This window comes from Erpetoichthys calabaricus, chromosome 6 (assembly GCF_900747795.2).
Source record: "Erpetoichthys calabaricus chromosome 6, fErpCal1.3, whole genome shotgun sequence".
NCBI lineage: Eukaryota > Metazoa > Chordata > Cladistia > Polypteriformes > Polypteridae > Erpetoichthys > Erpetoichthys calabaricus.
The window spans coordinates 40941726-40955493 of record NC_041399.2 but is presented as its reverse complement, the minus strand read 5'-3'; the positions used below and the strand labels follow the sequence as shown (position 1 = coordinate 40955493).

Sequence of the window (13768 nt, the reverse complement as noted above, 5' to 3'; positions counted from 1 at the left end):
TTTTTAGCCAATGTGCATGCACTTCAGATAACATTTTAAACAAAAAATTACCTCATGTACTGTCTGAATGCTCAAAACTCTTAAGGTCGTCTCCCACTTTTCAGTCTCTGTTTTTTTGTAAATTATTTTTTATTTTATTATTTTGTTTCATTATTACTGTTGCTTACATGGGTGCCAGACCTTTAACAGCTTCACGAATCCTTTCTTTCTCTGTGTTATGTTACATCATCAGAGTGAGCCTCTCCCAGTGTTCATTATGTTAACTGTGAGAGGAGGAATCATACCACCAGAGTTTGAGCGCTCATATGCTTTCTTTTTTAACATTTCAACCTATTAATAATAAAAATTAAAAAATAAAGGAGTTCAGTGTGGTTTCATTACCCCTTTGTGGCAGTTTGCATGAAGCAGCACATTGTGTAACACAACACAGAAGCTTTGTAGGTTAACCGGATTCAAAGCCAAAGCACAGCAGTACAGCGCTGCGGTGGACACCGGTTACAATGGGATAACTTAAAGTCACCTGCTTTCGCTTTCTTTCCTCCCTCATACTGCTTGATTACCTTCATTTTTGTGTTGAGATCAATTGCCTTTTTTTCCTATAATTGTAAGCCAAATGTAACTGAACATAGTTGAAACTGATGAATGAGTCATGGCATACGGAGCTGGTGTGGCGAAAACTGTCCTTTGCCCAAGAAACACGGTATCAGTCATAAGTCGAATGGTTATAAGACGGATAGGTCGTAAGTCGACAACTACCTGTAGTAAAACATCTTGCCACATGAAAGTCCAATCTAATGTAAGTAAATCTGGACACTCAAAACTCCAAATGGAACCACACCCAGGCAACATCCCCTCCCCAGGCTTCCTCACTCAAACCCCCCCCCACTTTCCCAAGGTAATTGCTCTCCAATGTTAATAAATCTAGACACTAAAACCTCCTTTCTATCAAGAAATCAGAACTAAACAAGACAGTACCAGTAATTATGCATTTCCACTTCATGCACTGGTTGAACAAATAATAATACAAAGTAAGTAAGATTATTATATTTTCCACAAGTCAAAAAGGTTGAAAACCGCTGATATAGAGGACACCATTTTATCAGAGAATCAGAGAAATCAACAGTGCAACTCATGGACATGAACCACGACGTTCCAGTAAAGCATTCAGGAAAGCAATATAAACACATCCAGGAAAACCTTTGTTGTTTTGCTCCGTTAGAATAATTAGTAGATGATAACAACGCATTAGACAATATTTTACATATCGAAGCATTGTAGCAACATAGGTTGGACAGTACTTTGTGTACGACTAATTTAATAAGACACAAATAGAAAGATGTGCTAATAAACAGTATAATATACTACAGCAGTTTTGGACAGGAAGATATGGAACAAGATGATCCGCTGTGGCAACCCCTAATGAGAGCAGCCAAAAGAAGAAGAAGATCATGATCTGAAGTTGGACAAACTCAGAATTTCCGAGCTGGAAATCCGACTTAAGGGGGCGTTCCAGTTGGAAATTCCAATAGGAAATTCTGACTTCCCACTTTAAATGGAATGCAGCATAATTCTACAATTGTCTGACAACAAAAGTTCCACTACACGTTTTTAACAACCCACTCCCATGTTGTTGACCGATAACAAGCACTTGTTATGTTGACTTCTAGAGTCCCAAAAGTTTTGACCATTTTCACTAATCCCACACAATGTTTACATTACCTCCACGTGCAAAACACTGAATGTAGATCCACTGGACAAAGTATATACTTCATTGTCTTCGCTTGAAAATTGTAATTTTGTGTGTGCCATGGAGCTGAAGTTCAAAGTATAATTCTTCCTTAATTGCATTCATCAGCCTGATAGGGACAGTGACACAATAAAGTTAAGAAATCAAAAAAAAAAAAAGAAGAAGACAAAAGGATGCAGGGCAACGGAGGATATATGGAATAGCCAAAGAAGACATAGACAGAGTGACACCGCTATTCAAAGACCACTGAAAGCACAAGCTATGAACCATAATAAAAAAGTAATTAAAGAGAAATAGTGGTTGTACAGTAGTCAAGATCTTAAACAATGCCACGTGGTTTTCCAGTAAATACAGTATATATATATATATATATATATATATATATATATATATATATATATATATATATATATATATATATATATATACTGTATATGTGTGTGATGTTTTGATGTTTTTGATTTCCTTACATTTATACATTACTGAATCTATTAAAACATTATATTTTATTAAACCTATATTTCATCTGCATAATTTTCCTCTGGTAATGAAATTTGTAAATGTCTTTTCAGTACTTGCAATGCATGAAAATGTACTTAAGTGCCCAACGCCAGGATGTACGGGACGAGGACATGTCAACAGCAACCGTAGTACCCATAGGAGGTAAGTTCAGCTAATCTCTTTGTTCTGTTTTTATCTCTTCACACCTATACATAATACATAGTAATAACTATAGAATGTTAAAATAAGACCATGAAATAAAATGGAAAAGTGTATGAGTAGTATGTAAGCTGTAGAAAAAAAAAACTTTACATAATCAACCATCAGCTGCATCATACCTTGACAGGAAGCTTGTCATGACAAGGAACTAATTGGGTAAATACCAAATGAAAGTGGGTAACACCATTTTCTTTGTACAGTTACTGGTTTTGACAAGGTTGTTAGTTGGCCTGCCATCAGCCCAGCCCACTTACTTGCAATTGGCTCTCTGAATGAAAAATGTCTTGCACTGCTGTAGATTAACATTCATGTAAGTGTCTGTCACTACAAAAGCGCTGTATGTCCACCCATGGGGTGGTGCAGCGTTTACTGCTGCTGCCTCATAACTTTACAGGCCTGAGTTCAGATCTCAGCATTCACACTCTTTCCAAGGAGTTTCCATGTTCTCCATGTTTCTGTGTTTCTTTCTTTGGGTACTCCAGTTTAACTCTCACAGTCTACAGATGTTGCGTTAATTGGAGACTCAGAATTAGCCTCAGTTCTTAGTGTCAGGGAGGGACGGTACCTACCTGAAACCTGATTTTGCTGGAAAATTTTATTTTGCGAACTTCAGTTTATTTTATTGTTGCTAAACATTTTAGGAACAATGTGTTTTATCTCTGCTTTCTTTTCAAATTATACTAGCTGTTTTTGAATTCTACTGAAACTTTTGGTGCAATATTTTTCAGTCTTTCTGGCTGTCCTATTGCTGCTGCTGGAAAAATGACCAAACCACAAGAGGATAGTCCAAAAAGTATTCTAAATGCAGACAGAAGCTCCAGGTATGAAATCTTTTAGTAGAGTCTGTGTATACACAAATATTCAACATGTTGTTTAGCTTTTTACTTTTTCTGCTAATCCTTAAAATTCATCCTATTCCCATCAGAATAATTATTACACCAAAAACATTTTCAAAGAGGAGATGTACTGTATGTGCACCGTATTTCACATTTCCATGCTAGATATCAGACGTTTCACTTGAATTGATCTGTCTCCTAAATATATTTACCTCTGCTTGTGCCATTTAACAATGTATGCTTCAAATTATTTTTAAGTTTCATCTAAATTGCTAAATCTTTGTGTTTTGTTCACAGTAATAATTTATGTTAATAGTTGTCTTGCCAACTGCTAGATTTGGATTAATTTTACATTTTAGAATTTTTGGAACCGTATATTAAGTTTTACTACTTCAAGTGTCAAATATTTTGCATATTTTGTAGTGTAGTAACTAAAAACGTAAGAGTTTTTATGTATTTATTTCTCAACACCCAAGGTTAAAAATGCTTTTAGTTTTTGTAATGTTTCAGGTTACAGAACAAGAAATATACATTATCCAATCAATATGAGCTGGAAACTGCAAGTCACTTATGTGCTATTTGCCAAAAATAATCGACAATTGGCTCAGTAAATGTATCTGAGATCTAATTACCTATTACGTTGTGCGTAATGTCATTGAATTCTGCATCTTTACTGTTAATAACATAACATGCTGGTAGAACTTTTGATTACTTTCCATTACATATAAAATCTCATGTAAAACACGCATACATATGATTCATTTTCTTGAATGTTGAATTTGTATGCAACTGAGTTTGTCCTATTCCTTTTAGGTCTTTTTGTAAACTTTAATTTAGCAAATTAGATTTTTAAAAGAAAATTCCACCTTCAACCTCATTATGTCACATTGTGTTGGTATGGGTTATGTTGCCAACAGAGCAGACTTCTCTCTACCCAAGTCTTTACTACTTTCTGTTGAATTCTCGGGCTCTCTCTGGTTTGTTCTTGGTTGTGATTGGAATGTTTTCTCTGAGGTGCTTAGAGGTCTTACGATCTAGATTCCCCAATCATCTTAGCCTCTCTCAATCTGGAGATATCAGTTTGGAAAGGTATCAACGTGTTTATGGATTGAAAACTATAGATTAATCCAGTCAAATGCACATTTTCTCCCCTGGATGAACTTAACACTTTCTGTGCTTAATTTTATTTCAGTAATACAGTAATTCTCAGAGCCAGCAGCACTGCATGGTTCACATTTCTCTGTTTTTGTTCATGGTGTAAGGAGGATTTTAAATCAAGTAGGCTCCATAAGGCATCCATTCCAGATGGAGTTTTAGAAGGCTTTTTAAAAACTTTTATATCATAAACATAAATAAATAAATATATATATATATATATATATATATAAACACATAAATCATAATATTACAAATTGTTTGGACCACCCCCAGATATTTTCCTAATCAGTAAACAGTGCATGCAATATGCCTTGCTTGGCACATCTCAACAATATTAACTGCTTTTACTATACTGTAGGTCACCATTAAATATTTTTGCCATTAAAACTGATCACCAGGCCCCATACTATACATCTATCTGTTATATACTATATAATTTATGATATATATATATATATATATATTAATTGGTTTTTTTTTTTCCTTTACAGGCCATCAAGCTTAGTGAAGCAGTTTGAAATACCTAGCTATAAGTACAGGTTTGCCCAACCAGTCACTGCTCTTCAAGTCACATTGGCCAAGGATCTGGATAAATATGCCAAGGTCCGGTTTGATTATGCAAGTTTTGATGCACAGGTGTTTGGCAAGCGCACTAGTGACCCAGTGTCACAAGATCAGGAAAATGCACACTTTTCTGAAGGTAAGACAGCACTTTACAAGACCTTTATTTACTTAAGGTAAAATATACATTAGATACTGTATATGGTCTTAGACTGGAGTGTTTTAAAAGATGTAATGCTTTCCTGCTTGCATATAAGCAATCCTTCAGACACACACACATATTTTCATTTATAGTATATAGGTCAAATCCCGTATAGTGAATACTGAAGTAATGAAATTTTCAGAATAATGAATAGTTTTTGTGGGCCTGAACAAGCGTTCATACAACATCATGTTAAACAAATTCTGTTTTTACAAAGTGTAAATTTCAACCAAAAATCGGCATAAAAATTAATAATGCAATTCAAAAAATACTTAATGCCCACCTACACTAAATACACCGATTCTCAGGAAATGTGCAACAGGCTGTCACAAAGAGAGAGACAGTCTGTTGCGAAATTTCCAGTCTCGGGCAATCTCAGCCTTAATATAGGCACAACATCATATTGGTATAGTGGAATTCAGAGTCAGCACTCCACCTAGCCACTGCATGGGTAGTTGTGTTGTGTGAATACTGTACTGTTCGAGTTTCATAACACTTCTTAGAGTTTCTTTGAGATTAACAAAAAAAGAGAGAAACGGTTTCAGTTTGCACAAAATGAAAAATTAACAATCAGAAAAAGTTGATTCTGAAATGAAGAAAAATCACGTGGCCAAACCATTCGGAATCGCGCTTTCATCTTCATTTAACTTCTTGTTTTCATTCATACCTGTATTTCTATTAAAAATTAGTTACATCTAACATATCATTCTGTATCATTTTTCATTCTGTATTTTCATACTTGTCTAACATCTCATTTTCAAATAAAATATTTTTTGCAGTTTAAGAAGCGTGTTTTTTTTATACTAGTATTGTCAAGTTTGGGTCACAGAGTTTTTTCGAGAGACAAGAAGGTGAGTCCAGATATACAAGGAAAATACGCATTTTTTATTACTGTATAGAGAAGACAGGTATAGCCTCAAGACTTCATTCAAAGTAGGAGCTTCTAGGAGCTGCGACACAGGCAGTTGTCCTGTTTTAACTCCCATTTTCAGATTAGAAGAACACCAGTGGCTCGGAATCAAGAGAGTGCAAGGAAGAGCATTTCAAAGCCTGATGTTAAATGTTATAAGCATTGTGCAAGAAGCACGTTATGCAGTAAGTCTGATACAGCAGAGAACAATCAATTACTTTGCCCTTGGTTTAGTGTTTGACACAGCAGAGCAGCTACAGAGCTGTCCTTGCGCCGCTGCCGGTCACAATGGTATGTGTATTTTCCCCATATTTGTTATAACAAAATTTTCGTTATAATCAAATATTTTTATTGTCCCATGAGTTTTGTTATAACAGTATTACACCTGTGTGTGTATGTGTGTGTGTGTATATACAGTATATATATATAAAATACTAGCCATATATAAATATACTAGCCATGTGCGCCCAACTACGTTGCGCATGTTAAAGTTGTCTGTGAAGGGCTCCCTGTTTAAACGCGGCTGCCAGTCGTGAACTGGGCCCTTCGTCGCACAGCATTATGATTTTTTTATAAGGGAAACAAAATTACAAAACAAAACCCTTGGACATTGATTCGATAGGTACGGCCTACTCGGAATCACTGTCCGAATAGTAATTATGTGGTGGTGGAGGAGCATTTCTGCTTCTCTCCATTCACAGTCCGTCTCGTTTTCATGACGCTGTCATTTCCTCTCATGATCTCTTCTCAACCTTTCTCCAATCTCGCAGGTTGCTTTGTGGCAATTCAAAGAGTAAGGAAGAACCAATGCTTCTTTCTTGAACTCCAAACGCCGACTGATGGAAAATCACAGAAGTGTGTCCGACTTATATACTCTGACTGCCGACTCCAAGAAGTGGGTGAACATTCGATTTGGACGAAGTGCTGCCAACGACGGTCGATAGAAACACAAAAAACCACAGTCTCGACAACGAAGCAGGTGTCGACGCCAGATCTAAACACAAAGCACGGTGTCGACGCCAGATCTAAACACAAAGAGTGGTATCGACAGTGTTTGTAAACAAAAGTAACAACCAAGGTGTTGGGTATTCAGCCAGTACAAACAGCACGTAGTCTCCTTTAGTTCAATCCTCTTTAATCACCACACTCCAACCTCATCCAACAATCCTCCCCCTCACTTCCTCTCCTCCTCCATCACTACTGCTCTCTACTGAACACAGCAGGAACACCACAAAAGGCAGTGAATTCGCAGACAAACAAAGATCAAGATCCAAATGAAAATTATATATATATATATATATATATATATATATATATATATATATATATATATATATATATAGTGAAGCCGGGGGGGTGTACAGCCACCCTAACCCCGACACAGACATGCAGGAGACAAGTTTAGCACCCAGCACACGGTTTATTTATACAGTGTACAAATCACCAACACACAAGGCTCCACATCCACTTCTCCTCAGGCTTTGTACTCTTCCTCCTGACTCTGGCCGTTGACTTCTGGTGACTGGCCCTTTTTTATAGGGCACCCAGAAGAACTCCAGGTGCCCAAAGAGCTTCTTCCTGCCAGATTTCCGGGTGTGGCCAAATAGGGTCCTGAAAACGTTCATGCACCCCTGGTGGTGGTCATGGGACCCAGCAGTGTTGCGCTCCCATGTTCATGACCCATGGCCCTGCTGGAAACCAAGGGGGCTGCCCTCAGTCAGTCAGGGGGAGAATCTGTCCTGGAAGTACTCTCTCCCTCGGTCCTTTCATAATCAGGGCATCCACCCATATATATATATATATATATAGGCAAAAGTAGGTTTACAGTTGTATGTGAACAACTGTAAACCTACTTTTACCCACCCCTGTACATTATGATAAGTGGAGAGTATTGCATCAGCTGTCCACACCCAGACTGATGCCAAAGTGACTCATAGTTTTGCCTTTATTAATCAAGAAAATCAATCCAAACAAGATATTAAGAAACAGCAAGATGACATTGTTGCAGTCTGTAGGGGGTTATCTTATTTAAACCCCGCCTATCAAGTGAGATGGCTGGTCCACTTATATACTGTTGAAATACCAAAAGACCTTATCTTTTATCTTGTATTTTATCTTGTCTATCTCTCTCCCTATCTCCCACCATCTTTTTGCCTGTCCGTGTATGGTCTGGCCTCTTCCCCTTTGTTAGCTTAGCTTTCACCCCAAACTTTACTTCTAAGACTCAGATTACTTCTGGTTGTGAGATGACTTTAAACTCTATCTGAGTCAAGCAGGAGCCCTACTTTGGCTAAAGGGACATTAAACTACACCTCAGTCTACCTTGTATATGGAGCCCTAGCACCCTTCAACCTTCTATTGCTTTTTAAGGGCTAACTTTCCCAGGCACTCCTTGATATTCACAGTATTCTATTGCTCTAGTGGTGGGTTATAGAATAGTGGCCACTATCAGGCTTATTCTTAAATGATGAGTCTTTGCAGTTTCCCCAGCTAGTGACGGGAGATCCTGCAACCTCTAATTTGAACTACCTAGAATATTGGGGAACATAGTTTGCTTTCACGCAAGACAAATGTATTTCTCTTTTTATGTTGTTGCCAGTGCATTTAGCATGCACAATCAAGGCACACCACCACCTAGCAGTCCTTGTGCTTCCACACTGGCTTGTACAGGGCATCTCTCTCTGGTGATACCAATTCTCCAGGGAACCCTTTGCCAGCTGGGATACCCTTTCAATGTTCTGTATATACTGTAGAGTACCCTAGATAAGTCTTTAATAGGAAATTCCACATTCAACCTTATTATTCTCATTTTTGGGGTATAATCGGATTGTGTTGCCAACTTAAAATATCACCATAGAAAAAGATTCTAAAGAACAGCCTAACTTTCATCGTTAAAGAACAATTATAAAATTATTTAATAATCATTTAAGAATCATAACAACATTTCTCACAGTGGTTATCAGTGCTGTATCACAGCAATTGGGACTTGCTCTGAAATACTTCACCTTTACTATTAAAGGTTATCCAATTATATTCCTGACTTTCCTTCCTTTTTTAGCTGATTAGGCCAATATCCAAGACTTACAATGTAAGTTATGGAAACTTTATTTTGATGCTAATTCTGAATGTCATTTTAAAACTTTGTATTTTTCATGGCCTTTGTGTATATGGTACTTTCTCTACGCATTACTGAGGCACTTATTGCATATGCAGGACAGTGCACTTTTATTTTAATATTTATTAGAATAATTAGCTTTTTTTTTTTAAATACATGCTGTATATGCCTGGTCCAAGAAGCCAGTATCCCAACAGTATCATCTGTACTGCAGAAACCAAACTTGGATGTAACGCCACTTTTCACAAACTATGCTCATGCACACAGTTCTGTGATGTTAAATGAAATCAAGGTGCCTGGGGAAAACATATCCCAACACAAGAGTAATACAGACATTACACAGAAATGACTAGGTTAGGATTTAAACCAAGGATTCTAGACCAGTAAAGCAGTGCCTACCAATGGCCAACCATGCCATTCTATTTAGTACTTTTGTTCAAGCTCTGGCACTGCCCGTGTGGAGTTTCCACATTCCCTTGTGACTGTGCAGGATTTTTTATGAGTATTTTTCCTTCCACATACTAAAACCATACATGTTTGGTTACCTGGTGACACTGAGCTGTCCCAGTATGAGTAAATGTGGACATAAGTGTGAGTGTGCCCTTTAGTGGGCAGGTGCCTCATCCAGGGTTAGGTCCTGCTTAGTGCCCACTGCTGTTGAGAAAAGGACTGGCTCACTGCGATCTTGAACTGGATAAGTGAGCTAGAAGATGAGTGGATATACTGTACAGAATAGAAAGATATAATCATTATCCATCCACCTTAAAGATATCCTCTTACACAATGTAGTTTTCTCTCAAAAGATTATTTTTTTATGATTGTCAGTAATTTGTCTTTGTTATCATAGAATCATAAATGATTGTTTAATTTTCCTTTACAAAATGATGTCTTTGTGATTTCCAGGAATGAATTTACATCCCATTTTAACATCTTGAGTTTTTGCAGATCTTTTTCACATTTTTCAATTTTCTGTCTAACTGACATTCTTTATTTGCCTTCTCAGCACCATCACAGTTTTCCAGTTCACTGACACCCAACAGCCGACTTCAAAGCCCCAGGGGACAAAGCCCAAGTCACTCTAGTAAATACAGCTACAACCAAGAGGCTGAAGATACCCACTCAGTCACCACTGCTGCCATTCTCAACTTGTCTACCCGATACAGAGTGAACACTGACAAAAGTCCTACTGGGCCACAGACTCCGTCCTCAAAGGTAATGCCACTATTGTGCTTCCTGAGCCATGCAGCATTGAGCAGACAAGGCTTTGCTATTAGCAAAAGTAATGACTTAAGTAGGATGTTTGCCCATAAGCAAATAAAAGAAACACAGCTTGTGCTAAATTTGCAGCTCACAACTGATCAGTTACAGGCAAGAGGTCATTAATTTATATTTCTGTAATTTAAAAAATACTCTCTTGAAGCTGTGTCTTCTGGAGCTTGCAAACTATGTGTTTACAGTCAATCTGTGTCAATGATTTTGAGCTAAGACACATGACCCCTGTAAGCATTAGTAACTGTTCAGCATGCCTGATAGATATTCCTTAATGCAGGTAAACCTAGTTTATTGGGCAATGTAATTTAAAAAATATTCTCTTGAAGCTGTGTCTTCTGGAGCTTGCAAACTATGTGTTTACAGTCAATCTGTGTCAATGATTTTGAGCTAAGACACATGACCCCTGTAAGCATTAGTAACTGTTCAGCATGCCTGATAGATATTCCTTAATGCAGGTAAACCTAGTTTATTGGGCAATAAACTCTCATTTTTGTATTGTTTATTTAATATAGTAGTGAGTTCATCACAAGAGCTCCTGTCATTTTTTGTATTTTTTAGTAATTTAATAATTTACATTTAATCAAACAAAAGCAATTAGACTGAAAATTAAAAAATAATCTGAAATCCTGTGGCGTGTTGGCAGGGCATTGAATGTTGTGCAAACTGCAGGGCTTGAATAGTCCAAAAGCGTGCTGTTAGAATGATTAGCAAGATGCCTAAGATTGGGGTTTGATTGGTTAGCAATAACTGAAATTTTCAGTAAGAAGCCCATCTGTTAACAATGGTATATCTTTCAGTCTTTGTTTATGTTAGGTATTATCAAAGCAATTAAAAAAATAACATGTAAGGTTTTGCATAGTTGCACATTTGCTATTATTGCAACCTCACAGCTCTTGCAGACTAAGTTTGAACCCAAGACTACTCATTGTTCTTATGGAGTTTGTACAAATCTCACAGTGTCCTTGTAAGCTTTTGTCCTTGTTGCTTACATTTCCCACTCGCATATCAAAGGCATGCGCATTAGGCAACTGTAAATTGGCCTGGTGTGTAGAGTGCCATCCAGAGTTTGTCAGTTGTATCGATAAAGAGCATTCATTTCTTATACTTGAACAAGAAGGATCATCTTCTTCTTCCTTGTCATCTTGCCTGACTTCTATGTGTATTCAATTTGCCTGATCAACCCATACAGCTCAGTCCTGCATCTTCTTCTTCCCAGCCAGTCTCTTTTTCTTCAAATCTTCATTTACTTTATCCATCTGTCTCTGATTTTGTCTCACCCATTTTCCCTTCCCCTGTTCTTCAGTTACCAGCTTTGGCCCACATTGTACATAGATGCTTATATTAAATATTAGCAAGCTAGAATATTCATGATTTTCTTTTTTTTTTAAATTAAATCTCATTCTTACTGAAATAGTTGGAACAAATATGCTTCTAGTAGGACCACCAAAACTGCAGATAATGCAATTGCAAAAGTGGCAAAAAATTATCTTAGTACTCTAAAAATACTAAAATATAGTGAATGTTACATTAATCATACTTCCAATTAGCAAATTAATTGTTGTTAGAAATCCAGTGGTGTCTCTATTTGGTTTTGCTTATTATGAAATTCATAGATAATTCAACCATCTATCCATTTTTGGTCCAGTTTAGTCTTTTTCAGTATAATGAGCCTAAAGCCAATACCAGCAGCATAGACAACAATACAGGAATGAGCCCAAGGTGGACTGCAAGTACTTTACATGATACTACCACTGCAACAATTTAAAATTACTAATTAACTTAATACGCACATCCTGGAGAGAGGCAAATGCAGACAAAGTTAGAATGTTCAATCTCCACACAGACATTTCTTGGACTAGGATTCGAAGGTTGGACTATAGAGCTATGAGGCAGCAATGCTTACCACCACCACCACCACTTAATTCTTAGCATCAGTAAAAAAAACACATTTCATTTTTCTTTGAATTTGATTTTTTTTTTTTTAAATCCAATAAAGCATTCTTGCTTTTCAGTAAAATTTAGTGGTAATCTGTTGACTCAAGTTAGTGTCTTCATCATTGTCTGAAGTATAATAAATTGATACATTTTAAGGTTATATCAGGTTGTACATGTTACCTGTGTCTACACAATATACTTCAAAGCAGTTAAGTAGCTGAAACGAATAAATATGTCAGTCATAAAATATGAAAAATAGATTGATGAGTATTGTCCTTTGAGTCATCAAGAGTACAAAACGATAATACAATAACAAAGTCTAACAAAGTATTAGATGGCAATGGTTGTGAATGATATATAATCATGTTTTTATGAAAATTAAATCTACAGTATTATTACTTTAGCGCTAAATGTGTCTCTTTGTAGTTCTCAAGAATGCACTTAGAACTGTCTGTTATTGTACATAATTTAATCAATTAAACATACTACTAAGTCACTGATTATAGTGTCAAGACAAAAGAAATTTGGAACAACTGATTTAGTTATTTTTGTCCTTCTATTACTGAGTAAATCATTAGTAATATTTTAGGTGCACACAAAAATGAATTGTTTCAAAGCTTGTTCTTATGAACGTATTCTGTAATAATTTAAATGTATCAGTTCAATTTAGAAGGATGGTGTGACCCCTTAAATCTATAATTAAATTACAGCAAAAATATTTAACAATTTTCTGTGCCCTAAATTCAGATTATTACTTTGCCTAGCTTTTTGGTAAACATTCCAGCTCTAAATGTAATGATTCAGTGCTATAATCTTTTCAGCATTCCAATCTCGAGCATCTGATGCATATGGTTAATACTTTCATTGTGGAGAGAAAAAAAAAAACTTTAAATAATGCCTCCGTGAAAGTCTGTCTGCTGTGATGCAGATGGCAGAAGATACTCTGGTTAGTAAGATATTATCCAGGATAAGCTGTGTCAGATCAGTCTTTACTGCCCATCTCCATCAGATGGCCTATAAAACTATTTCAGTGGATTAAACCAATCAGCAGACAGATTAATAAACTGAGCTCTTTTATTCACACAAATTGAAAATCCCCTACTTTTCCATCAAATATGCATCAATTTTAAAACTTTAACCTTCTTTTTGAGTGGCAGATTTTCGATAGATTTTATTATCAAATGTTGCTTTGACAGTAGCAAAAGAATAACAATTTAACTGTCAAAAGGTTATAGTACTGGGTGAAAAGTGGGATGAATATGAAAATTCTAATAAGACAAAAAAAAATGTTAAAAATCAGACTCACATTTAA

At 36.4% G+C, this 13768-nt stretch overlaps 1 protein-coding gene across 6 annotated transcripts in view; it reads left to right on the top strand.

The window, feature by feature from the left end:
- Positions 1-13768, top strand: part of st18 (ST18 C2H2C-type zinc finger transcription factor) — a 262012-nt gene that overhangs the window by 200502 nt on the left and 47742 nt on the right. For all 6 annotated transcript variants that reach the window (XM_028803518.2, XM_051928741.1, XM_051928740.1 and 3 more), the window contains 4 exons: positions 2320-2410; positions 3196-3288; positions 4953-5161; positions 10253-10461. In XM_028803518.2, coding sequence (XP_028659351.1) covers positions 2320-2410; positions 3196-3288; positions 4953-5161; positions 10253-10461 — 602 coding nt within the window. The remainder of the gene's footprint in view (positions 1-2319; positions 2411-3195; positions 3289-4952; positions 5162-10252; positions 10462-13768) is intronic.